General features: G+C 40.5%; 1 protein-coding gene across 2 annotated transcripts in view; it reads left to right on the forward strand.

Moving 5' to 3' along the window:
- Positions 1–1022: 1022 nt before the first annotated feature.
- The window catches only part of scube3 (signal peptide, CUB domain, EGF-like 3), a 79982-nt gene continuing 53820 nt past the window's right edge, over positions 1023–27184 (forward strand). Inside the window, exons 1-3 of one of the 2 annotated variants that reach the window (XM_023275622.3) lie at positions 1023–1623; positions 21071–21193; positions 26368–26493. In XM_023275622.3, coding sequence (XP_023131390.1) covers positions 1524–1623; positions 21071–21193; positions 26368–26493 — 349 coding nt within the window. In that variant the 5' untranslated portion in view covers positions 1023–1523. The remainder of the gene's footprint in view (positions 1624–21070; positions 21194–26367; positions 26494–27184) is intronic. The other variant, XM_023275621.3, reaches the window with a different exon arrangement.

Genomic DNA, 27184 nt, shown 5'->3' on the forward strand with positions numbered 1-27184 from the left:
ACAAACTCAGAACTGGTGAGTACGTAATGTGGTGTTGGTTATGGTTTTGGACTCAGATGACACGAAGTACAATTTGCATTCAGGTTTGTGTTTTTGGTTCCAGATGATTCTCATAAAGCTTTCACCAAAGTTCCTGTAAACAATTACAGGTTGTTAGTTTTCATACCTGAGGAATGGATTCATCTTGAAGTATATTTTAAACAGCTGGTGTAGCTTATTCATTCAACATCTTAACTTAATACCAGCAAGGGTTTTATTTTTTATTTTTTACATTTGAATTAAAAATGCAGTTTCCTTTATGTGCCTATTTGTTATGCAAGTTAACAGGTTCAGTTGGATTTTCAGTTCTTCATGTGGTCCCGCTCCTTCCATAACAGGGAAGTGAAATTGCTTCAGGCCCCCAATTGACCTTGGAATAAGGATGATATGTGAGGAAATCAGCAGAGGCATAAAATAATAATAAAGGAATGTAGGTTTCCATTTTTCCATTTTCAAATAAGTTTTGCAATTTCGTCTTTAAATCTGTAAGTTGAACTTTTAACTCCTTCCAGTGTGCAAGTATTGGATAGATAATATAAAGATAACTTTAGTCTAACTGTTCCCCTACAAATAAAATAATTTGGTGCAGAATGCCATTGAAATTTAGCAGTATTTTACTTTTGATTGGACTTTATGTAAATGTTACCACGTGCAGGCAAATGGTTTTGTTTAGTATCAGTAAGGAAGCATTATGGAATCAGAGCTGCACCCATGATCCAACGAAAATAGACACTTTATTGCTTTGTTAATCGGACTGGATGAGCTCGACAGTCTGCTGGAGAGAACAAAATGCAATCTCGAGGCCATTACTTCCCCCGTCTGAGTCATTTATAAATCCATCCGCCCCCTTGTCCTCCTTTTTACCACGCCGCCTTCACGGCAACTTTCTCTTTTTTTCTATTTTGCGCACAGGTGACACCAACCAGGTAACCACGCGAGCCCGACGCACCGTGCACGTGGTAACTGTGGTCCACCTCGAGCCCAACCAGCACCTGCGTGGAAATTCCTGCAGAACAAACCAAAAGAAAAAAAAAAGAAAAAAGGAAACGGTGCGAGCCACTCAGAAAGGAGAAGTGGCAGCAGAGGAGTCCGGAGCGCAGCGCGGACGCGTCTTCTTCTCTCCTCCCCCTTCAGACCCCGCCGCTGCACTCCATCTCTCCCTCTTTTCCTCGCTCTCTCTCTCTCCCCTGCTCTCTCTCCCTCTCCCTTTCTTAAATTGACATTGGTCTGGCTCGAAACATGATAACAGAAAAGCCTTCCTCCGCTCCGCGTTGCCGGGCTGTCCTCAACCCCGATCACTTGAAACTCAAATAAGCAGGCGTTCAGAGGAAAAAAAAAAAAAAAAAAAAGAAGGATCGCACACTATCCTGTCAGCTGGTGCTCAGAGGGAATAACAAGAAACCTTTATACCACACTCACACACCCTTATATGTGCTCTTGCGCATCGTAGAAAGTGCTCGTGTTGAACTACAGTGAAAGTTAACATGTATATGCACGCTTTGATACGCGTAAGCCTTGGATTTGTAGGTTTCTGCCTGGTCGCCTTTGTCCAACAGTCAGCTTCAGGAAGTAAAACCACTCAAGGTAAGTTTTCACCTCAAAATGCTTTTTTAAAAAAAATATTTTAGCCATCGTGGTTAAGAAAGAGCTGGTTGGATCGCTGAATGCTTAATTAATGGATCTATAGGAAGCATGTAGAGAAGTGATTGTGTTTGTCTTAATTGTGCTTTAAAAGATGTTGAAAGTAGAACGTTTGTGGCAAGAAATGAGCAGAAGTGAAGTTTTTAGAGTTTGATGCACCAGTTTGACTCAAGCAGATGCCTTCTGTTGATTCAGTGCCTTGTTTTGCAATCATTTAATTGTTGTTGCTCAGTTGCTTATATTTCTGCACAGTTGTCAAGACAGAAAACAGGAAACCTAATGAGGCTCACATTAATTTTCACTGAGAGTTTGCTGCTGTCAGAATAAAAAGCAAAAACTTGTCTTTGATCTTCAGACAGCATCAGCAGCGTGAACAGTTATGTTTCATAGCTAAACCTGCAGGTAATTGTAGTGAGACCACAAGGAGGTATTTGTCACAGTCCAGACAAGTATTTGACACCGGCCTGCAACACACACATGGAGGAGCCTCAGTCTGTCAGACACTGCAGCTACAGTGCCGTCCTGCCCAGCCGGCTGCCCTCTTGCTCTCCTTTTCTTGTGAGAATTTATTCAGACCAGACAAGGGGGCAGCCTGAATCAGAACTCCTGGCATCTCACAGGGAACCAGACAGACGTGGCGTTACACACTCAATTTCTGATCCGCTCAGCCCCTCTCCTGCAGGTTTTCATCACTTAATTTTCCCACAATACAAATGCCAAGCCGGAGCTGCCAGAAGTATTTGCATGCAAAGACACATCATGGTTCCTGTGTGAGTGTTGATTGTGGTTGGTGATGTTTTGCACTCACAAAAAGACATCTTCTCGGGCGGTCGACAAGGCAAAAAAAAAAAAAGGGGAGAAAGGGGGTGGGTGACTATTTTGCATCCTGGGTGGTCTGCCCCCACTTGTGGGAAAACTCAATATTTACATTTTGCAATTAGAACTACTTTTTTCTCACTTTATTTTCCACATCGATTACACACTTCCTTGTCATGTGGAATGCTGCTGTATGAGAGTCTCTAATGACATGCACCTGTTTGTTGGTCACCGAGTGAAAGGCAGAGGACAACCACTTGATAGGCTTCTCCTCCGGGTTGCCAGTGCGAGCTCTGCAGTGACATGTTGTTTGCGATTTATTTGTAAGCATATTTTGTGCCTAACTGAAAATAAATATCCTGTTTGATGTCGGTGGCAACTCTGTGGCACCGACAACCCTGCAAGCTGGGAACAATTTTGAAAAATGGGGAAACGGAGGGATGAACAATGACTGAGGGGAAAAAAAACAGAGCCACAATTTGTCAGCTCAATATTTATTCAACGCAGATGTTGTCTTTCATCAGTGTCAGTCTAATCATGGCACTGTGTTTCAGGCATCAGTCATTACTCTAGGAAAGGAGGGGGGAGTGAAAAGAGTGAAAGAGCAGTGGAATGAGGGAGGGAAGATTTGAAGATGTGGTGGAGAGAATGACAAAGACGGGAAAAATGAGACCAGGGAAATGGGAGAGATTAAATGTGCAGAGAGAAAGAGAGAGGAGAGGTTTCTTAGTGAGCGAGCAGCAACAAGCGAGGAAAAGAGGGGAGCCACAGACGTCATGGCAAATCACTCTGTCTCGAAACAGAGTCAGGAGCTCTTTGCTAATGCAGCGGCACCAAGGCAACGGTTGGTGTGGGGCTGACATGCTGCTGTGGCTGCCTGTGTTGGTGTAACCTCTGCTCCGGGGCCTGGGGGTCTAAAGACGCAGGGCTGCCGGAGCGGGGAGGAAGGCCACATGCGGGCCCTGACACACTGTGGGAACCGAGCAGCCTTGGCCAACATGAGGCCCAAGTGACGGGGGACGCTTACCTAGAGATGCTGCCCGAGTCTCCACTGTGAGCAAGACGGAAGGGAGGAAGAAATCTCCCCCTCCTCCCCCTCCTCCTCCCCCAGCCCAACACTCACTCTCTTTCCTTTTTCACCCAACTCCTGCTTTGTTTGCTTTGTCCTCGCTTCCTTTCCTTTACGCTTAATGCAGTAGCTGTGCTTTTTTTCCTCTGTCAAACATAAGCGAGGGCCGCATTACACCCACTGTGTCAGAAAGCTCCCTGTCAGCCAGTGTGCTAATTCTATTTCTGCAACCAAAAAAAGAGATGTGCACGGTTCCCCTCTGCCCCCTTCGCTTCTTTTCTTCAGTCCACTTTTTGTTGCTTGATGGAAGGCTTGGATGTGCTGCTGCTCTGAGTATCACGCAAGTGTCGGTATCGGTGCATGTGCAACTGGAACAGTGAGAAAGTGTTGTGTCTGTACTGTGTCTTAGTAATTTGGACAGGTCTTTGAAACTGTATGTAAAGCCACATCAAAGAATCATTTTAATGGAGCTTTTATTTCTGCTTAACCCGTCGGCCTTGAACTTCTCTGAATGTGCTGTTTAGCAGAAAGACAGAAGAGTAAAGGAAAAAAGATGACAGGCAGCCAGAGACTGTGGCACTTTCTTCTAAGTACATGTCCAGTCATCTGGCTTTGACATATTGACACCACTTTGGCATTTCTCTTTCATCACCTCCACTGTTATTTCTCAGGCTATGAGGTTTCTGCATTGCCCCGTGAGTCCTTACAAGCTCCAGCAGTGGTATTTGTCGAAGCTGTTGCACTTATCCCCCCGAGAGGCTGGATGTGCCTGAAAAACAAGCAGACGCAAAAGTCCCTATTTGTTTGCCAAGGTGCCGAGCACAATTTTTGGCGAAGTAATTTTTAACAGCAGGCGAGTGGAAGATGTATTCAGGTCAACCTTGAAGAAAAGGCTTCTTCTGTCTTGACTGTGGCCGCTGTGTGACTTTGAGAAATGAATCACATTGTGGATCAGGACATTGCAGCGTGGCTCACATGTTGACAAAGTCACCCTTTAATTTCTCCCGTCTACCTCCAACCACCGGGACTAATTAAAGCAGACGAACTCCTAACCTGCAAATGCCATCTCATTTCTCTTTTTCCTAAACAAAAAGAGCTCCCTCGTGATGACATAAGCTCGTCTCAGTCTGTCTTCTCTCTCTGCAGCAGGCATGCGGTGTCAGATAGTCGTGTTCTCGTTACGATCAGCGAGTCTGAGGCGGGTCAAGCCTCGGGGTAGCCCTCGGTCAGCCGCTGACGAGTGGGTGGAGGGGGTCGATCCAGCCACTCAGAAAGCATCTGCCTGACAAGTGGTGCTCCAACGCCACTGTTCACGTTGTTACAAAGCAGCCAAGAGAGAGAGAGAGAGAGATTATTATCTTGGCATTACTTGAGTGGTGAAAACACTTGATAGCAATTCTGTCCAGGAGCAATGCGGTATGAATCACGAAAATGACTTTTATCTGTGGGTGCGCTGTGGGGATAAGTGAATGTGTATGACTGCGATGAGTGATTTTAGACTGGATATTAATGATTGCACTTAGCAGGCACAAGTGCTTTCACTTCTCGAAATGAGGTTCCATTACGACTGCAGAATCCTTTGGTAACAGTTCAGGCTTAGTCTGCCTAGTTCTCTCTTATTCGCAGCCTTCTGTGTGGCCGAGCTGCAGCTTGATGCAAACATTTTAATTTCATGTCAGGGCGGGCGAACTGCAGATCTAGTAGCAAGTTTACAGACTCATGTAAAGTCAAAGATGTCTGGCACAAGCTGTGACCTGAGGCGATTCAGTGGGGCTTCGTTCTGGACAGTTCCTCACTTTCATCCTGGCTGATGGATTTTCCTCTCAGAGGGTCAAAGATTCTGGCCTCAAGAAAGTAGACTTCCTTCTTCAAGGTCTCCAAACGGGAAGTTTACTAAGTGTACTTGGCAAAATACTAACTTTTAATCAGTAATTTCTTTCTTTTTTTTTAAATAATGAACTGCACATTTTATAGTCTTTCTTTAAGAAAATGAAAACTGCACTCATAAGTTATCACATAAATATATGTCTGGCAATAATTTAAAGTAGTAGTGAAACAGTTTGGGAAATACGCTTTTTGACTTGGTCTTGGCGAGTTAGTATGATGCCGCTCTCATGCCTGCATGCCGTTAGCTTAGCTTAGCATAAAATCCTGTAAACATTGTTCACCAGGTCACTCAGCTCTGTCAGATTCTAGACAAATGCGAGAACTTCAGACGCTCACTAATTAACACATCATTGCTCATACGATAAATCCAAACTGGTGATTTCCTGGAGTCTCAGCTGGTTGCCTGGCAACTGCTCAGAGCTGAGATACAGTTTTACATGTAACCCCAAGACACACCGAGTTGCTGTTCTTACACTTTGGGGTTTTGCATAGATTAAGCAAACAAGTTAATTAGTGAGCTTTGGAAACGCCGGCCACACCAAGCTAGCTTTTTCTCCAATATTTACAGTCTTTATGCTAAGCTAAGCTAACACAGTGATGGGGAACAAATAAGCATATATCCTAAAAATCTCAAACGTGTTTTAAAGTCTCCTGGAAGTGGTTTGTGCTTGACTGTTGGGTGCATGTTTGTGGTCCCATCGTCGTTTCTCTTTTGCACCATCATCATCTGCATGCATGTGCTGAATTGAACAATTACTCTCTTTTCCACCTTTTGTAAGCTGTATGAATGTTAGGTCGGTCACAGCCAAACAAAACCATAACCTGTGGACACTGCAGATTCCCTGTTGCTGCCCAGGGGAACCCATCAGCTATTGAGACCCCTCTGTCATGCTACCTTTTCACCCTTCCTCGAGCAGAAAATCACTTTATCAGCAGCTGGGGAGGGCCCTTGTGACCGCTATTTGTCACCTAATTTAGAATGGTTGCAGGGCTGACAAAGCTGTAGATTTCAGGTGCAACTGAGGAAGGAGGTTTAAAGCAGCCAAACTTTGCTGAGAACACCTCGACAAACTGCTTTGTATGCAACACCAGTGTCCAGCGGGTATGAAAAAGCTCGAACCCTCACGCTCCGTAGCGGCGTGCTTGTTTGGGTCTTGTTTATTTATCGAGGCTTTAATCTGAACAGTATGTTCCAAATGAGGCCTGTGATGCTTCTCTCAACTGTGGCATTGTGGTTAAAATTAGAAAACTCTCTCTGCTGCTCCCGTCTCTTCCTCTCTCACCCTGTCAGTGGCTTTTGTTCTCGGTGCAGATGCGCCGCTGTGTTGACAACATCCCTGTTGGTTTCGGGGGAGGATGGAGTCGGCGTTGACGGCACTCTGACCCCCCTCCTCCAGTCTTAGACTCACCTCTAGAGCCTCCTTCATGAGTGCTGATGTCTCGCTGAGGAACCTCCGAGCCGCCCCTCAGCCAGCTGTAGCAGTTCTTAGATCATTAATCCTCTAACCCCCCACCACAGAGCCCACATTTGTTTTTCTGTTCCATTACTGGCTGATTGGGGATACTGGGATTCAGGAGAAGCTATCAGAGAGGCTGTCATCTCGATGTCTATACTTTCTTAAACCCATGGCGGCCGCTACGCCATCCTTCCTCCTCTTTCGCTCTTCTTCCCGCTCCCTCCTGTGACCTCTCAGCTGAATAATGGGGCTGCGTCTGTCTTTGAGAGTTTGGCGGGGTCAGGGAGGGACGTCATTAGGCTGGTCTGCGGTGGTCAGCGTTGTCGGAGGGGGGTTGTGGGTCAGAGAGAGCCTTGTTTACAGACTGTGTGTGTTTACATTCCTGATGGTGAGCGCCAGCTTTGGAGACTGCTGGAAGTGAAAGGAAATGCTCTTATTCTGCTTAGTAATGGAAAAATCCAGCCCAATACATCAAGGAATCCAGATGAAGAAAAAAAGAGAAGAAGCCAAATTATTTATTTGGTGGGTTCTGGCCAGTGCATTCAGGGTAGAAAGAGGGATGACTTCACTGATGAATATGAGACTTCCTAAATGGACAGAGGCATGGGAAAAACCATATGATCCTCTCCAAGATTTAGTCACCCCCCGGTGAACTCCAGATACAAATTTATTGCAGACTGTAATGGCAGATACTGGTCATTAATGGCAAATGCCCTCTAACAAATAGATCCATAAAATAATGGGGAAAAAAACACACAGGGAGCTCATTACTCCAACATTGTTCTGTAATTCAAGAACAGAGATGCTCTGTTAATTGTGTCCACAGTAAAAAAAAAAAAAAAAGAAAACAAACAGCAAAAAGTCAATAGTGTAATGAGTCTATAGTAAAAAAAAAAAAACAAACAACTAGAAACTCTATAAATTTTAAAGGCTTATCTATCATACAAAGCAGGGCATTTTTCTGTTATTTAATGGTAAATCTGTCATTTAAAAATAAGGTATTACATAATGGTGTCTGTACAATGAATAATATTCATTTAGTGATATATCTACAGTTAAGAAAACTGCATTTTTTTAAATGTATATAATAAATCAATGAAATAACAGGAAAAAGCACTGGTAGCTCATTACAAAGAATGGGTCCAGTAGTTAAAAAAAAATAAAATAAAATAAAAATTGATTAATTTATAATTCATCCACTATAAACTTAAAAACAGCAATTTTTTTTGTAAATGAAAGAAAAGATGAAGTATTCAGTTAGTTCACCATATAACTACAGTAATAAGTTAATGTTCAAACAACTCGTGATTTAAAACAGACTTTTTATTAATGTAATTTTTTCACATTTCTGTAAAAATACGCAGCTATCTGGCTTCAATTCCTGCTCTCAGCCCTTTGCTGCAGGTCTTCCCCCCATTCTTCTCCCTACTTTCCTGTCTGACTCGCTACTAACTTGTCTAATAAAGCTAATACAAGTTCAAAAGAAAAAAAGAAGTTAATTACAACAACAAACAGAAACAAAGACATGATAGTTAATTACATTCTTAGATAAAGTTGCATTTCAAAAACGTAAATAAATGAAAATGCACCTAGAAATGCATGCATTGTGGACAACCTGTTAACCTGTTCAGTCATACAAGTGTTAATGTTAGAATGTGGTTGTTCATGACTCTTTCTATCATGGAGGCATTTAGTGCTGCAAATAATGGCTGATTTAAAAAAAAAAATAAATAAAAAATTCTGACTTTATTTGGTCTTTCAAATATCAACAAAAATGGTTAAAAAATATAGTTAAAATATCTTGATTTGTTGAACCAACAACTCAATGCTCAGAGATGCTGAAGAAAATAAAAAAGAAGAAAGTTTTTTTTTTAAAACAATAAGAGACGAAGATGAAACCGAAGAATTTTGTCATTTTTTTTCTTACAAAGCACACACACTTAGAGTAACTGTTTTACATTACAAATATGCATAAAGTAGAAATTCTCAGCTTGTATTATTTCATACTGCTTCCTACTGATTTTTCATTTTTAAATTAAATGGGAGCATATTCACATAATTACATGCACATTAATGGCATGGGCAGAGACCGAGCTGCTTGTGCATCAACCTGTAATTTAGGTAAGTGGGTGTCAAATGATGGAAATGGGAGAAATGGAAAAAACGGTTTTATATTATGTTTTGATAATTATAAATAGAATTGCCAGACAGACTGTGGTGCTTCACTGATCAATTACGCTCTGAATCTAGTCTATAATTCTGAAGAGGACTGATAATTTGTTGGAGTGAACATGGTAGCAGGCAATTCTGCCTTTTCTGTCATTCATCAAGGTTGTAATTTAGCAACATTTGTTTTAAAAAATTATCATGATGGGATTCAACTAGAGCCGAGGAGTTTTATTGATTCCTAGGTTGACAAAAATTAGTTGGTAGTGCTTTATGGTTTCTGTCTTTTTCAAGCAAAACACCAAAATTTCTCTAATTTCAAGCTTTTTAGATGTGAGGTTTTAAGGTTGTTTTTTTGTGCGTCATATAGTAGCATTAATATCTTCAGACAAAACAAAGCATTTGTGGACAGATTATGTTGCTCTGGTAAAACATTTTTTGTACTGTTTGTGTGCTTTTTACAGGTAAAGCTATTAATTTAGAAAATAGCAGATATTTCACAGCTGAAAACAATTGTTAGACACAGTCCTACATTCAGCAGTCAGATAGATTCTAACTGATTCCTTCTCATCATGAAAACTCATTTTCTGCTGTTGTGAAAATATTTTAACATGCTTTGATCTGAACATGCGTTCCTTTACTGATGAGCTGCAACATTTACTTAAGTTTAATCGATTAATTGATCAACAGAAAGTTAATTATCAAGTGTTTTGATAATCATTAAATGATTTATGTCAATTTTAAAGCAGCAATTCCTGGTTCCGGGATTCTTATAAATGAAGATTTTCTGAGTTTATTTGTCTAGAATGATGAGTATTTCTTTTGAAATTGTGAAAGTAGTTTTTTTTCCCGCCATTTTCTGACATAGTGCTAATGAAATTAATAGCTTAAATGAGTGAATTATTATCAGATTAACCATTAAGAACAATAACTGTTGCTACCCTGATTCATTTTCTGTGGAAAATCTTCCAGACAGTGAAGCAATTTTTCCCTCCGCATGTGAAGGCAGAAGATTTAATCTAGTGTCCCCCGTACAAAGTATGCAGTGAAATACAGTAGAAGCAGTGATTGAGGGGCCATTAAACACTTGATATGTCTGCAGGAGGGAAATGTTAGTCTGAGGTGAGTGTGCTGTCTCTCAGCATTTAAATGAAGTATACGTCCAGTCAGTTCCAGCTCACTGAAGTCCACATTTCTGAGCTTTAGTAGTTAATGCCTGCTTCACAGCTTACACAGAGAACCATTCACTTTATACCTCCGTTTGACAGGAAACAACTAAAAATATCACACTTGTGCTGTAATTGCTACGCTGCCATCTTTATAGTCGGTACTGTATCTGGCTAAAGCAACCACCAATGAATGTAATTGCTGTGTGCAGCGGGCAGAGTGTCATGTCAGTTAGCTCTGGTTGTATAAATATAAGGTATGCAGCTGGACTAAGTGCCACCCTTCCCACATATAAAATATGCTGCATGAGGCCAACAAGTCATTAACAGTTGAGGACACATGCCAGGCAGGGTGAAAAATCACTTGAAAGGTACAAATGAATTTCTTGTCACCTCGGCTCCTAATGAGAAACGGCTACAAGCTACGCTCACGTCTTCAGCAGAGAACATATTAGAGCTCTGACACTTGGTGAGTGTCATGTCAGCCTCGCTCTCTGCCCTCTTAGTATTACTCTATGATTCACTTAATTACTGTAATAAGTGTTTTCCTTCTGGAGGTGGTCCGGAGGTCTGTGAGTCATAGTCTATTAAGGCCACACATGCTAAAGGAAGGGCACGACACCAGATGCTCGGTCTGTGATCAAAATCACAGCGAACGGCCATTTTTTATTCACTGAGCCTGAGTTTGAGCTACCTTGAGAAATGTTTTATAAATGATGCGAGGAGGTGAGTCCACTTGCTCTTTGCTCTGCAGTCTCCAGGCTCATCGCCGCCGCCGGCTGTTTTGTTGGGAAGTACGCACGCTATGAAACGCTCTCAAAGGCGTTGACAGGTTGAAGAAGTAGATCTTGTATGCGTTGGCTCGAGTTAGTTGAAATGTTGTAATAAGGACACCCCAACTACACATCCATTATATATCAGTGTTTGTGTAATACAGAAGCTGACAGTGCCGAATAAAAAATTGAAAGAGCGCGTTATGTTGGACTGAAGGAGCTGAGAAAAGATCTTGGCAGCTTTTGAAAGAAGCCAGAATATTATGGGATGACTAGTTTGCTTCTATAATGTCTGCTTTTGTTTTGCTGGTAAATTAAAAGAATGTGCAATTAACAGACATTCGATCAAATAGTTTAATTCATCTCTAGCGGGGAAACTAGTTTAGTGACTCTCCTAATTATGGTGCAAAACTCCGGATTTTAATTGTGTACGAAGAAGTAAGGAATAATTAAGTTGCATTGCTGTAATTTTTCAAGCAAAGGTGCAAATTGATTTTTAGTTTTAGGTTCTTAATTGTGCTAGAATGTGCTGCTTTTTCAGTTTAACATTATATTTAATTAAATGTTACTGACTGATCCTGTTGGACAAACAGCATTTTAACACGTCACTGTGAGCATGGACACTGTGAAAGTGATTTTTCTATGATTTCTTGATTTTAAAAAAGTAGAACAATTGCTTGCAAATAGCACATAAATTACAGAGGTTTTCCTGTAGTTTTGCAATTCCACAAAGTTAAGAGACATGTCGAGATGTTCTAACTTTAAGTCTCTTGCATGGATCAAACTTCAAAAACTGTGGATTTCTCTTTTAGCAACTCAGTAACATCATCTGTTTAACCTCTTAACCCGTTTCATACACACTTGTAGATTAAAATTTCTGGCATCGAGATAATGCATGATACAAATCTTTGTCACAGTAGCTCTTAATGTTTTGTTTGAAGTTGGTCTCGTGCACCTTTAAGGAATATAACAAGACAGCAAGGTGCAGATATTCTTGTCACTGTGATCATCAGACATAACAGAGTGGACATAAGTAATATGAAAGAAAACAATGCGCAGGCCTGTGCACGTCTGCAGATGCAAACAAGTTAAAGCCATAGATGTGCACACAGTTAATGCCTTTGAGCGTGTTAACATGATTCTGCTGTTCAGAAACTTAGCTTGCATGTTCTTCTCCATTTTTTCCTTCGGATAAATCTGAGGTTTCATGGTTGGTAGACTCAGGCAGGGGAGGGACCCGAGGGGGTTTTGAAGTTGTGATCACAGTTTCTGAAAGCACAGGATCAGTCAGTGGTCGTGATTCCTAAACATTTAGAGTGTGTGAAGGATGAGTGTAAATATCCCGAATGGAAGCAGTGGATATTTTTATTCACAACTTTTTAGAGGCTTGCTGGACAGCCAACAGTGTGTCCCTTCATTAGCCGAAGGGGGGATCGGGGCAGGAGGGGCGGTGAGATGCTAAATTTTGTGTTAATGTTGACGTCTGCATTTCATCAAAACCATTTTTTTTTTTTTTAGAGAGAGAAAGAGGTCTGCTGCCCAGCACAACTTAAAAGTCCACGATAGTTTCACAGTGTGCTGTGATGGCGTTGCAATGATCAGCCATAGTTCCTGTCCTCTGCACAACCTCGTCCTCACCTCCTCTCAGACGTCCAGGTTAAAGGAAAGAATCACGTCACGTTACAGTGTGTTTTGTGTAACTGTAGACGCATACACAATTACAATGTTAATTGTAATGTCTAGGTATTTTACTTTAAACACCATGATTTTGTGACATTTCATCTAGTTTGAAAGCTCATTGTGCCGGCATGATCTTACAAATATGAAACCTTTATGGCACAGACAACTAGAGAGGGAGTAGAATTTCTGACCATGTAGATTATTTGAGCTTTTATTTTGGGAAAAACACGGTGTTTTAGATGTTTTAAATCATATCTAGATCTTTGACTGTTAAAAATAGTAAATTTTTTGTTGTAATTTCCAGAAATGTTTCTCTTCACTTTTCAACCAGTGATTGATTCCTAATCAATACAGAGGAAAACTATCCACTTTTCCATCACCATTCCTTTTCTTTACAACAAATAGTTTGCTTGTGAGATGTACATCATATGGCCTACTGACAATAAATACAGTGAAGATTAAAGAGGTGTTCCTGTATGATTTCATACAGTTGAGCCATTCAAACTCCTGCTCTGTTCCTAAAGTAATTATCCTGACCTTCACCCCATCCTGCTCAACCGCAACCTAAACTGTAGTGTAAGTGTGGTTCTAAGATGGATAATTACAATGCTTTCCTTTGTAATTACGCACAGTATGACAAACACTGTGATCCCAGGAGCACAATTTTATGGTATTGAACCCAGCACCCTTCCTCCACAGCCACAAGGAGCTCAAGAAAATGAAGGATTTCATCTGAAAATGGTTTTATCGAGACCGAAGGTAGTTCAAAATTTGCACCGAATCTTTCTGTCGGGAAAACACGAGCAAATATTTTATTGCTTCTGCTGCCTGAATGCGTAACTTGGTCCATATTTTTTGACTGTTACTTTGGAGTTGGCTGCAGGCCGCTCAAGTAAAGCTACACCTATGGGTGTCCCAGCTCCAATCAGTCTATTTCTGTATCTGAAGGAAAGTTGATGGGTTTGAGGGGGGGGCAGGTTTGGGGCAAAGCAAACAGTGAGGGTCTCAACACTCAAAGTAAACATTACCCTATGTTTGAACTACACACCTTCGGCTCTACAATTCTCCCACACACTCGCGCTCTCCCTTCTGAGTCTTATTCCTGCTAACACCCCCTTGAGCCGGCCCAGCTAAATACACTGCTTATCCCAGGGCCATCCCATAAATCAGGGAGGAAAAGCACCTCTGACAAGGTCTCACCTCCACGGCCAGCAGCCCTTAGCCGGCAGCTCCGACTTACATGTGGGGCCTGCTTTTGAATAAATGGAATAATGTCTTTTCAGAGTAACTTTCTTAATCTCTTCCTCTGAAGACATAAGGGAGTTTTATCCTGCAAATTTAATGCAATTATAATAAATCCCATTTATGTACCCTGCAACCCTTCTACCTCTACCATCCAAAAAAAAGAAAAAGCCAGCTTCACTGAGTAAGGGCATGCAATGATGCATTCAGGGATGTAGCAGTTTGACACACGGTGAAGTTTAAAGTTTTATTGAGCGTGAAGGGAATCAGTTTCAGGGAAGAGAAAACATGTTTCATTATTTTACGACTTGGTTTCATCCAACAAAATCATTGAATTCAATATTCAGAGAATGTCAGCGGGTTTAAACACAGACTCAAGCTATTTGTGGCTTTAATATGCTCAAGTGCTGAACCAGAGGAGGGCTACGAGAGCAGCAATATTCAAAATGACACATTCCCCGGAGGAAACTGTTTAAACATCTGAGTGTTGCCCAACATATCTTTCTTCTTTGGTTTGCTGTTTTGACTTTGTTTATTCATCCTTGTCTTGAAGCGCCGGCTTCATTCTCTGCTGCCTTAACTTGTTCCTCAGCACAAAAGAATGAAAGAAAATCTCAATGAGAAACACAATCTTTTCATCTTGGGCATGAGTCAATTACCGGGGCTACATTACGGAACACGCTGCATGGTTTTTTTCCTCACGCGTTCAGAGGATCGTCCCCTGGACTCAACCGAAGAATATATTGATTCTGACATGTTTATTTCCATGGCAAAGGCAGTTTGAGTTTCCAATAAGACCAGCACATTCATCTTTTGTTGTCCATGTGTCCACTGGAACGCTCCCAGTAACTTTTATGGGCGGATTTTTAAACAGTGCTTTGACAGACGTGCATTATTGTAGTTTGTGGGTCAGGATTTCTTCATTTGTATTGATTTCATTTTGTGCAGCTCACACCAAAGGCAATGGGAGTGTGAGAGTGTTGTCTGTGTTTGATCATCGCTAATTACCATTTCCGAGTTGATTTCCAGATTTTCATGAACGGATCTCTCACTGATGATGATGATCACTTTTCATCAGCTATTTTTTCATTATCACATGTTCCTGTTAAGTGTTGCCTGGTGCTGTAACTGTGCTGTACTGTAGAAGTTGAAATCTACAAGTAGTATTTGCACAAAGACGTCATTGTAGTTCAAGTTTACCAGCTTTCACAGACTGGTTAGAGGGTAAATTTTTGAGGAGGGGGCGATGTTTTGCACAGTTAGTTACAAAAGTTCACCAGTTGAGGTGGTTTTCACCAAACATAAAGGCTGTTTTGTTTGTTTACAGCCCTGATTGCACAGCAAGCTGCTGCCTGCCATCATTTCTAATTTCACTGAAGTTATTATGTGTCACGGCGTGGCAGTTATGTAACAGTTGAGACACTCGCAGCCCAATATCTGGTGCTGTTCTTTTGCACTCCGCAACCACCTGAAGCAACAGCAGCGTCAAACTGTCAGGATGTAAATTCAGCGTGAGAAGAAGTGGAGAGATGCTGAAAATACAGATGTATGATTGGCAGTTTCTCTTCACTATTTATACAGTATATTCACTGATCAGCCTCAACCTTAAACCGACCTGCCTAGTGCTGAGTAGGTCCTCCTGGACACTGGATTTCTGTGGTATCTGGCAGCTAGAACGTTGGCAGCAGATCCTTTGGGTTCTGTGGGTTGCAGGGTGGGGCCTCATGTGCTGGGCTTGTGCTAGCACATCCTGCAGATTCTCAATCAGTTTGGGATCTGGGTGATTTGGAGGCCGCTCGACACCTTGGCCTCTTTGTTGTGTTCCTCGAGGCCGTTCCTGAGAATTTCTTGCCGTGTAGCAGGCATCGTTGTCTTGCTGTGGTTGTCAGTGCCAAGGGGGGTACACTTGATCTGCAGCAGTGTTTAGGTGGGTGCAACGCATCAAACTAACATCCAAATAAAGGCCAGAATGCAAGATTTCCCCGCAGAGCATTGCATTGTAGCGAGATGAACAATGTTATATAGTTTTTTTTAATGTTGTGGCTGATCAGGATACAGTGATATGTGTGTGCGCCTCAGTACCTTCATTCTGCAAAAATATCACAACCACACAGGTTAACCTTTCAGCAGTCTGCCTTTGAATCGTAATTGCAGTTTTTGACTTTCGGCATGTTTGAAAAGTGTGTGTTTGTGAACGTGCAAGCGCGCGTGTGTGTGTCGAAGAAAAAGCGTGAGAGCTGGCAGCCTTGCAGACTGGGAGAATAAAGTGAACTGATGCTCCAGATGGGAACATTAATAACAAGATGAGAAGAAGGATTCTTTGGGTTTCTGTCATAATGAATATTAATTACCACAGAGATTTGGCACCAAGAAAACCTGACGATAAGACAGATATTTTGTTGTGATTAATACCTCTTCTTTTGAAAAACGCTTCCTCAAACAGCCTTTCCAGCTTTTATCCTAGAAGACGGTCTGTAAGGAGAAAGCACCCAGGCTTTTCCTCAGGAGAAGTCATATTGTTCTCACATAATATAAATTGATACAGGGCTCAAGGAGCTCCTGCAGCACTAAATGGCTTTGTGGAAACTTGGCAAAATGAGCCACAACTGGTCCCAGGTGCTGTATTCTGCACCGAATGTTGTACAGACACGAAAATACCCAACAGACACAGGAAACTTGACAAATCATTACAAGACTGTAACAAGAATGAAATTGCTGTTGGAAAACACTTTCCAATAGCAGCATGCGCTAGCTGGCATCACTTTATTTTAATAGCACAATACTGATGCACAGCTTTTGTATTAGGTGACAAAACGTAGATGTTCAGTGTTCCTTCTTACCAATTTGTGCATTTTCATTGACTGTGTTAACTTTCTTTAAAGCCAACTGTGACTCAGACCAGTACGCACCGTGTTTTCTATTTGTTTTAATTAACCAGTATTGTCATACTGAGACGCTACACTGAGATGGTGATACATAAACTGCTAACCATGGAGACTAAAGTTCTGACATCGTTTAACTCCTGTTCATTAATTAAATGTCTCATCTAGCATTTCTTTCACTTCTCTTTTTGGTGTTCGTGGGGTTTATTATCCATATTCAAGCTGGCATTGTTTTTTGTCCATGTTTGTACTATATACCAACAATTTCTTCTAATTTCTAACATATTAATTGTGATTTCTGCTGTCTGAAAGCATCTGCTAAGAGAACTAGACACCACACTCCCTCTCAGCCTTGCTGCCAATTAGTGTTTTAGTGAAAAAGTTCTCTGTGACCTAAAAGCATTTTCCATTGAAACTGCCAAACCTGTTGATAGGACATATCTAGCTGTAGAAAAGGTCAATTATTACTCTTTGTGCTATGAATTTTCAAGCTCTTAAGGTTTCAGATGTGTGAGATTTTTACAGAGCTCAGAAAAGCTGTTTCTGTGTGCTGTGCCAGGTTGCAGTTACTCAGAGCGAGTTTTCTGTGTTGTCCAGGGATGTGGATAATCAAAACTGTCCCTCCACTGAGATTCATAGTGTTTAGCTTATTTGTTCACATTAAAAGTGCTGTAAATAATTGTGTAACAAGTGAAAAAACAGAGCAAGAAAGAAATGTACAGTATCTCGATCCGCTGGCCAATCAGGGCAGGGCCGAATAATTCATCTTGGGGAATTTATAGAGAAAGATTGAGGCTGAGACCCCCCAGCCAGCATCGATAAGTAACAAAATGTAGGGGGGATAACCGATGCTATCTAATGATCCAACATGCAGTTCAGACAGAGCATAAATGTAACTTTAACATCTATAAACTGAGCAGGAGCCTGCAGGTGAGGACAGCAAGAGAAACATGAATCCACACGTGCAGTGCAAACACAGAACTAGAAACTTTTATTGGCTTATGTGCTCACCGAGCTACTTTAATTGAAGTGAGTGGGCTGAATCTTATAATACATCCATGTAGCTGCTGCTCGGTTTATTCATCTCTGTTCTGCACTTATTGAAGCCGTGGCTCTTCCGGTCGCACATGAACTCGCCTCTTTTGTTGCGCTGTGACATTTAAAGTCCCTCTCTGGTCATTGATTTAACCCCTCATTTCTGTATATTAAAGGTACATATTCTTAAGTTTTATCCATGGAAATAGTTCCTTCCTGCCTGAAAAGAATTTAGATGCAACTCTGCACCACGTCCTCCTCCTGAAGGAGCAAAACTACATAATCTCCACCTCTCCCTTCACCCACTCATCTACTACTTGCTGCAGCTCGATCACACCAGCTCACCTGTGACACTTAAACACTGTAAAACCACTCGATGCTACACAGTGGCAAGTTGTATTATTGGAGTAATTCACATAGTTCATGTTTGAACAAGAAATCACTTCTTAAGAAGAATAAAAATGATACAGGAAGTTGAACCTTGCAAGTTGACAAGATTGGTTCCTTGAGTTTTGTTCCTATGAAACCCTGAAAGTGTGGATCCATGTTTTTGAAACTGTCATTGGTACTTTGGAGTTTCAAGGTGGAAATGCTCAGCCATGACACTACTTTTTTCACAGCATATACTGTATATGCACTTGGTATCAAGTTAAAAAAACAAAAAGCTTTCACTGGAGGGCATCTTCATGTGACAGACTTGGGGCTCATGGAAGATTATATTTGGTAAAAGCTGCTGGAACCAAAAATACTGAATAAACAACATTAGATTGTTTTTTGTTGTTTAGTTTCTTTGTTGGACCCTGTTAAGCAAAACTCTCTTCCAAGCCACAGCTTTTAGTTATTTGCTTTGTTCCAAAATTCTTAAGCCTTGGTTTCACTCTGGTGGTTTCATAAGGGCCAGTTAACGTTTTCCTCATCCATGTTCACAGACCAACTTTGAAAGTGGACAACAGATGTGTTTGCGGTTCTATTCATACTGCAATAGATTCGTTAATGTCTGCCATGCAAGCAGTCACATTGTCTCTCAAACTGAACACAGAAAAACACACAGAACACCTATGGATGTGTCTAAAAGGCTGACTGTGACTTTACACTTTTTACAGGATATAGCAGCTAGTTACAGATTGCTGCTGCACCGTGTCAATGTGATTATTCCAGAGGTGTGTCGAGCACAGTGGGCGGACATAGCACAGGATTTCTGGAGAAATTAGGACTTTTCGCCCTGTTTGTGCGCCATCAATGCAATGCATGTACAAATCAAGGCACCTCTTAAATCTGGTAGTGACTGCTTCAATTACAACTCTTTTAATGATGAGTTATAAAGTTGTGGATGAGGAAAAATCTCCTTGCACTGCCTCTCCTCAAATAAAGCATTCGTTTTAAGCACTATTTGTTTTTCTGGTGCAAGTACCCTTTCAGACACAGATGCCAAAAGCATGAATTGGACTAATGTTAGCACGCTGGCATTAGCGTTTCACTCAAAGCAAGTCCATCATTACAGAATCACTAGTGTCTGTGTTGTAACTCTCAATTTGATTACATCTAATTTTGATTCAAACACTTAAGCGTTTTCACACAATCATGAAAGCAAACCTTTCAGTAAAGTGCACAACTCCCATCATATGAATACTGGCCTCTTAAGCCATTGTCTGTTATAGTGGCTGGTGTGTACTTGCTGTGCAAATATACTGCAGTTGTGCTTTTCCACTATCTGTCTGTTGAGTTCATTGCATTCAGTTTTGCTATACAGATTGTCTGCAGAGTTTTGGGAATTCTGCAGTGTCACCATCCTCCTTTCCTCAGCAGGCTGCATGTCCTCCAGGAATAGGTAGATATAGCCAATATGCTAAGCTCAGGGGTTTAGGTTGCAGGTCATTTCCCAGTGGGATCAGCCGGCTCCTGCAGAGGGCTTGCGATAAGAGTGGATATTGGAAGCTATGTAAACCTTGTTAAGCTGCCCTTCCCCTGTGTGCAGGGGGGTAATCCTAAACACCTGGGCTAGTTAACTGGGATTTGGTGGGATTAGGGGCTCCATGAAGGCAAACCTGATCATGCTTCTGGTTAAATCCATTTCCATTCTTATCTTTTCACATTCTCTTCTTTGTAATTCAAACTCAGTTCGGCGGTTGCACAACAGTTACCTTTTCCACTGAGCAGTTTTATCTCTGCCCATATCACTTAGTCATGCCGGAGTACCAGATAAATATGAGTAGGTTTGGTTGATCGGGGCTGGAAGATTCTTCTTTGACTGAAGTTCATACTGAAATGTGTGTTCTTCAGGCCAGTGAAGGCTGTTTTTCAAAAGGCCTTTTTCACAATTTGGTTAGATATGTAGCTAGGGTAGGCTGGTCACTTTGAACTCTCAGCAACCGTTTGATGGAGTACCCTGAAGATTAGTCCACAATGTCCAGAGGATAAATCCTACTAACTTTTGTGATAGCACCACCACGAGGCTGGAATTTCAGCAAAATGTCTCTACAACTATTGATTGGATTGGCATGATATTTGGTACAGATACCTTTTAACTTCTTCATTTGTCCAAATGTCTTTTTAAATTAACGACATGACCATCAGCCACTGCTGTACTTTGTGCTCTGTGCATATTCACAAATGTTAGCATACTTACACACAGAACTAAGGCCCTGAACATGGTAAACATCATACCAGCTCATCATCTGCATGCTTGCATTGTCTTAGCGTGCTGGTGTTAGTTGTTGCACTTAAGTGAAGCCTTGCAAAGCTGTTATAGCCCATTCTAGCCTGTTAGCCAATTTTCTAGACGTTATAATATTTGTCTTTATTCATTTTGAGGAGTTTTTGCTTTGTTCAGTCTAACAGATAGATGACCGTAAACAAGAGGAGAGAGAAAAGAGGAATGACTTCCAGCAAAGGTCCCCTTGTGGACCTGAAATGAGGATGTTTGTGGTTCAGTGTCGGTGCCTTCCACTTGTTATTCAGGCTCGTACGTGAGCCAAGTGTCCAACTGATCAGTGAAACTTCACTGCAGAATAATTAATAACTTCATATTTACTTATCACAATACAAAAAGCTGGCTTGTGTCTCTTTTGGCAATATGATTTGTATTCATTTCCACAACTGTCCTTTTGTTTGTCTTTGAAGACGGAGATCGACACTCAGATATCAGTTTTCATTTGTTATACAAACCAAGAATGTTTCAGCTTCATGAACTATCTGCTCTTGTCTCCCTCCTCTGTAGATGTGGACGAATGTGCAGAGGCGCTTGACAACTGTAGCATCGATGCCATCTGCCAGAATACCCTGAAGTCATACAAATGCATCTGCAAGTCAGGCTATAAAGGCGATGGCAAGCATTGCGAAGGTAAGAGTCTCACCGTGTTAATGTGCTCTTTTTCACCTGTGGGTTTGGAGGCACGTACCGCCTCCACTTCCTCCTGTGTGAGCATGAGGAGGATTCTTACAGTACATTGAAGCCAATGCTCTGTTTCTCATTCTGATTTGCTGTACATCTGTGATCGTATGCCCCTGGGCCAATGACAGGCTTGATAAGAGTTTCTGTCTTAGTTAATAAAACTCATTGGCTTGAAGACTTTCCTGAAGAGGGAGGAGAGACATGGGAGTGAGCTGTGATCGGAGGAAGGGGAAAGCCAGGTGCAGAGTGCTCCTTTGTGACAAGATGAAATGAAGCAGTAAATTTCCTACACATGTTAGAGGAGAAAATTAAGATAGCGGCTGAAACGGCAGTCAGAGGCCCTGCCAAGCCGTCAGGGATATTTCCACAGCCAGAGGCAGGCCTCGTAGACTGTCAGACACGAGTCTGTTTTTCTAGCCTTTTTCAACGTGCCCAAAGCCTCCGGATCATTATATCCCACAATTTTTATTACTATTATTACAAAACCATATTTCACAATGCCATTTTTTTCCTTACTACTATTATTCTTTCATTTACTTGACCGAGTGCTTTTCATGGCCTTCTGCCTGTAGGTCATAAAAGTTTGCTTTATTGAATCTATTGTAAAATATGTGCAAGGTTGGGTTTCCATTGAACTGAAGGTTAGCTGATGGTTCCTCAAGGCTAATACACTTGTAAAACAAAATTCAAAAGAAGCATTCATAACATAAGAAAAAGCACAAAAGTGTTTTAGTAGCCAGTGGTAACGTTTAGGGAATATACTGTCTGGCTGCCCGTTGAATGTCACCTTTCACAAGTGCAGCGCTGCACCGGGCAAGACCTCTTTGTGTTAAAGAGGGCAGCAGAAAGCATGTTTCACGTTTACAAACTGAGAGTTCTCGTGCTGGTCGACTGAATCCTCATTACCACTTTAACAGCTTCTACAAACATGCTTGTTTGTACAGTTTGTGGTTCAGTATTGATATTTAGCTTTTAGTGACTGCTCTGAAGGCTTGCTTCAATGTAAACTGAAGCTGTGGAGTTGAAGCAGGATTTTGTGATTTTTGTTCATCAGTGTTCAAGTTTTAAATTTGTCTTAAGGACTTCAACTAGAAAAATATGATAATAAACCTCACTTAAATCATCAAATGACATAATAGGATTTTTTTATGGTGAGTTTTTTTTTTTTTAAATTAATTTCATTCTGAATTAACCATATTGATAATTTTTAATTGCTATTCAGCTTTCACTAATGTTGTTTTTTAAAAATTTATTAAAGCATGTACTATCTTTTCTGCTTTACAAAAGACAAGAAATTTCATTTTTAAGTTTGTGTGGCGAAACTAGAAATCACAAAAAAAAATGGTTTATAAGCTTTTATTATTTAATTTAGACGGCAGACAGTTTGGAAGTGTGTCCACTCCACTTCACTCTCTACAGTGTAAGTAAAAATCTAATCAATTTTAAAAAGCAAGGATGCCATAAAATTACATTTCGAACAGTGGAATACTGTTTCATTCAAACACTGTAAAAACTGTGAAAATAACAGCAAATGTCTGTATAATAATTATATTTTTGGCTGACTAAATACCGTAAAACAATCAAATTTTATGGTCACACTTTGTAAGAGAACAAATTAGTTTAAATTACAAATAGAATTATTTTGTTTTTACATTTGATGTGTAAATGCATACTTTTTCTCTGTGATAGATGTTATCTATAAGTTAACAATACAGAAAAAAATCTTTAAAATGACATTTGAAAAAAATTCTAACCATTTTTCAATCCTTAATATACAGAATCTGTAAAATATTATTATTTTTTGCTGATTTAAGTTCAGTAGAAAAAAAAGTAATTTCACAACCAAACATTGTGAAAAAAAATGAATTGACATTTGAAAAAAATGCAGATTTTTGATGTGGACATTTTATACAATATTAACCATTTTTTAGTTCTTTTATTTTATTTTTACTGTCAACATGTAATCTAATGCTGTATCCTGTGCTTCTACTGGTAAATATTTGTAATATATAAAAACAAATTTTTTTTACCATGAAATTGTTTTTAAAAAATTATAGTTGAAAACGTTTTGAAAAAATTTTTTTTTTTTTTTACAGTGCATTCATGGAAAAGTCTTATTTTAATCATCTTTAAGCCCCATAATTATATACAGTATTTATGCTTTTATATTCACTTCTGCGCAAAATTGAGGTGAAAATGATTCAAAAATAATGACATGAACAATTTTTGTTTATCATTTAATGTCTTACAAAGTGCAGTAAACAGTCTTCGCCTCTGCAAAAGCACAGTTGTACACAGCTTTTTTCCAACTAGTTGGCAGCTAGTTGTTTCGAGCATCTTGGAGATTGTGCTGCAGGTCTTCTATGGATTCAGATTGTCTCAATGTCTTCTGTCTCTTTATGTAATCCAGACTGATGTTGACATCAGGCCTCTGGAGAACAAACCATCTGCTATGGGACACCTTGTTCTTCTTGTAGCAGAAGATGGTTCTTTGTGGAATCATTGTCTCATGATGCAGAATTAATTTGGCACAAATCTGCACGATACCACATCTAAACATCTAAAGATGCCTAGAACACATACAGCACTGTGTATACGTCCACATCTCACAGACACAAAGGGACAAAACTTTGGAGTTGACGTTGTTGGACGTGACAAGCATTGAATAAGACATACTCAAAGCAAGTGGAGGAGAATCAATATTGTATTAACATGTGGTGGGTGTTTGAGCTTTAGAGCAGAGTAGAAAAGTGATGGGTGATTGTGTGCTGTGATCAGGGAATGACAGAGTTGTGTGGGAAGTGAACAGGCAGGGAGCAGGAGAGTGTTTCTTTGTTTCAGTCCCATCCCTCTGCTGTCAAGTCCAATTAAGCCCTGAGAGATTCGGCCTCAAAGAGGAGCTGCGCAACCGGGATCATCGGCCCTAAATGGGCCAGTAAGTGCTGAGTGGAAGTACTCTGTGTTCTCAGTCCACCTCGTCTGGGTCTCCTCAGTATGGGCCCCTCAACCATCATCATAACCATAAAAGACATCTCCACTTAGGCTGTCATACCACTCTGCAGTCGCTTTTTATCTTTCTGCCGCTGCTCTCTCGTTTATGTGTCACATTTCCTCAGTTTTAGCTACTAGAGCTGAACCTTGGGCTTCAATCGATACTTTGGCCTAATGGTCAATATCTGCATTTATTAAGTATCGACTTCAAATCTGTCTGTAATGTCAATGATGTCAATATCGTCAGGGCTAATTTATCCAAGATTCCTTTCTGATGACATACATGCACATAAAATAATTTTAATAATAATTACATTTACTCTAACAACTTCATTTTCTTTTTGAAGTTTCTTGGCCACGTATGTGCTTTGTTTTAATAGCTACATATTTTGCCACTGACTTTATTCTCCTGGTAATGGTAGAAAGGTTTTTAGTGTCCCGTAGTGAACAAAATGCTGTTGACACTTTAACATTGTGCCAACAGCAAAATTCCAACGGGAAAAAGCAATGTCTTGGCATGAAACTGGTCAAATTTTAAGATATTAAACATGGCATCAAAATTCTGGCAATCAGTAATAGGCTTTAAAAAACAAAACCAATATCAATAAAACTGTGGCACATACCCAAGTTACATCTGTAGCAGGTGAATCAACTAATTACCACAGCTGTTGCCTCGTCCATGTTTATCTCATAAGTACTCTTATGAAAGTAGAGGTGGAACAAAACAGATCATTTAAGCCCTCTAAAACTTAACCGCATAACTATGGCTTAATTATATGCACATATTTTAAAGGAAAAGTTCATCATTTTTGAAAACATATTTTCTTGCTCAGATGTATGAGAAAAATATGAAGCTACAACCAGGAAATTGTAAACTTATCTAAGTACAAAGAAGGAATAGTGCCTGCCAACATGTCTAATGCTCATAGATTAACATATTGTATCTTGTTCATGTAGTCTGCACAGGAATATATATTTGGGACTGCTTCTTGACCAGGCATTAGTTCTCAGCCTACCTGTTGTCATCATGATGAGGTTACTTCTGCTCTGCATGTGACTCCCTGTAAAATTAGAGTCTGCTGTTTGCACACTTTGGATTTTGATTGGTTTACACAAACAAGATGTGCTTAGTGTGCTTCAGGTGTGTTGGTAGACAGATTGGATTATCTTGGGATAGGACACTTACAGATTCACAGAACCCTGAAAGTTCCCCATTTTCAGTCTTTACACTTAGCTGACGATCTTCTGGCTATAGCTTCATATTTAACTATCTGAACCCCAAAATGTGCCAATAGGTTTGAAAGACTTGCCATAAAACAAACAAACAAACAAAAAAAGACAAATTGGCACTTTTTTTTTTATCAGGGCCAGGAATCGTAAGAACTTTCCAACGGCCCTTGAACTAGTTATCTGTGATGTGCAGCTCTGTATGAAAAATTGTGATATTTCATCAAAATCACATTATTCTATACGTGTCTTTTATACATCCACTAAAAATAAAATGTTAAGATTAACCTGATTCTGTAAAAAAAAAAAATTCAAATTTGGCTTTACATGGACTCAGTCACGTGACAAACAATTTGCTGACTTCTCGACTGAACTGCAGGCTGTGTTCACACAGAGCATAGAGGAGCCAAGTATGGAAACAAATCAGAAATGTATGTTGTAAAATATCTGTAGTGTGTGCAGTCATTATTTATTTCCAACATTGGTTAAAAAAATCTGGCAGCACTTGGAAAAATGGTTTCAATATTTGCAAAATACATAAAGAAGTTAAACTTTTGTTTTTTATGAATTGTGGTTGCATAAAATACGTCTTTGACTTCACCCTTCTTCTTGCCATGGTTGTGATGTTTTCACACAAGTGCAGGCCTTTTTTATTGCAGTGAAAAATGAGTCCACAGTGAGTAAAAATGGGACAGGAGCAAAAAGGACCCAGAAGAATATTAAAGGATAAATATAGAAGTGCTGTCAGTGTTTCACTCTCAACCAAAAAGATCAGCATCGCTTCCAAAATGTCGAACTATTCCTTGAAGCCTGCTCATCCTTCCTAAATCTTAAATGGTTCTTGATGGCTTTGAGTTACTAAAGTACGTTTGCTCACGTCCTTGTTTATCTCTGTCTCTCTGCAGATGTTGACGAGTGTGCAACTGATTACAATGGCGGCTGTGTCCACGAGTGCATCAACATCCCGGGAAATTACAGGTGCACATGCTATGATGGCTTCCGCTTGGCACATGATGGGCACAACTGTCTAGGTGAGTGTATGATATGTGTGTCGGTGAGTGTACTTGCAGATTCTGTGTGCATTAAACTGATTTATGCACCACGCCTCTCGCAGCTGGCTTAATTATGTAGGTAAACGTTGTTATATAGGAGGCTTTGGTCAGGAGATCATATATACATTAAACTGCATGTGTCACATTTCAAACCCACCCTGACATAGCCCATGTGCACGCATAAATCCTTCTCTCTGCATATCTAATATCACATCATGGATGGTAATATATGTTTAAAAGCTGAACTCAGCTTGTATTAGACTGCTGCGTCAGATATTAGCCGTTTCCACGTTCACATAGCAGGTAGTCCCCATGTGTGTTTTCAGAAAAGAAAAACGGAGTCCTTTTTTTTTATAAGTTTGATGAAAAGGGGGAAATTTATGAAGAGCTTGACCCTGAGCTGGAAGCTCTGAGTGAGCCGTCAGTCAACGTGCTTTCCCATGGTTTAATATTTCACCAGTGTGCCATTCATATTAGGCTCACAGAGGACGCATTACACTTAAAAGGTTATGAAATGAAGGAGAATATGGTGCTCTTCCTGCTGCTGGGAGCTGCTAAAGACAGACATCATCTGCCCACCCCCCATCCCGTCTTTCTGTCTTCCCCCATCCACCCACTCTTCATTCCTTTTGTTTTGTTTTGAAACCCCCAAGTCAGACCCCTGCATTTC

The sequence above is a fragment of the Amphiprion ocellaris genome, chromosome 8, assembly GCF_022539595.1.
Source record: "Amphiprion ocellaris isolate individual 3 ecotype Okinawa chromosome 8, ASM2253959v1, whole genome shotgun sequence".
NCBI classification, from domain to species: Eukaryota; Metazoa; Chordata; class Actinopteri; family Pomacentridae; genus Amphiprion; species Amphiprion ocellaris.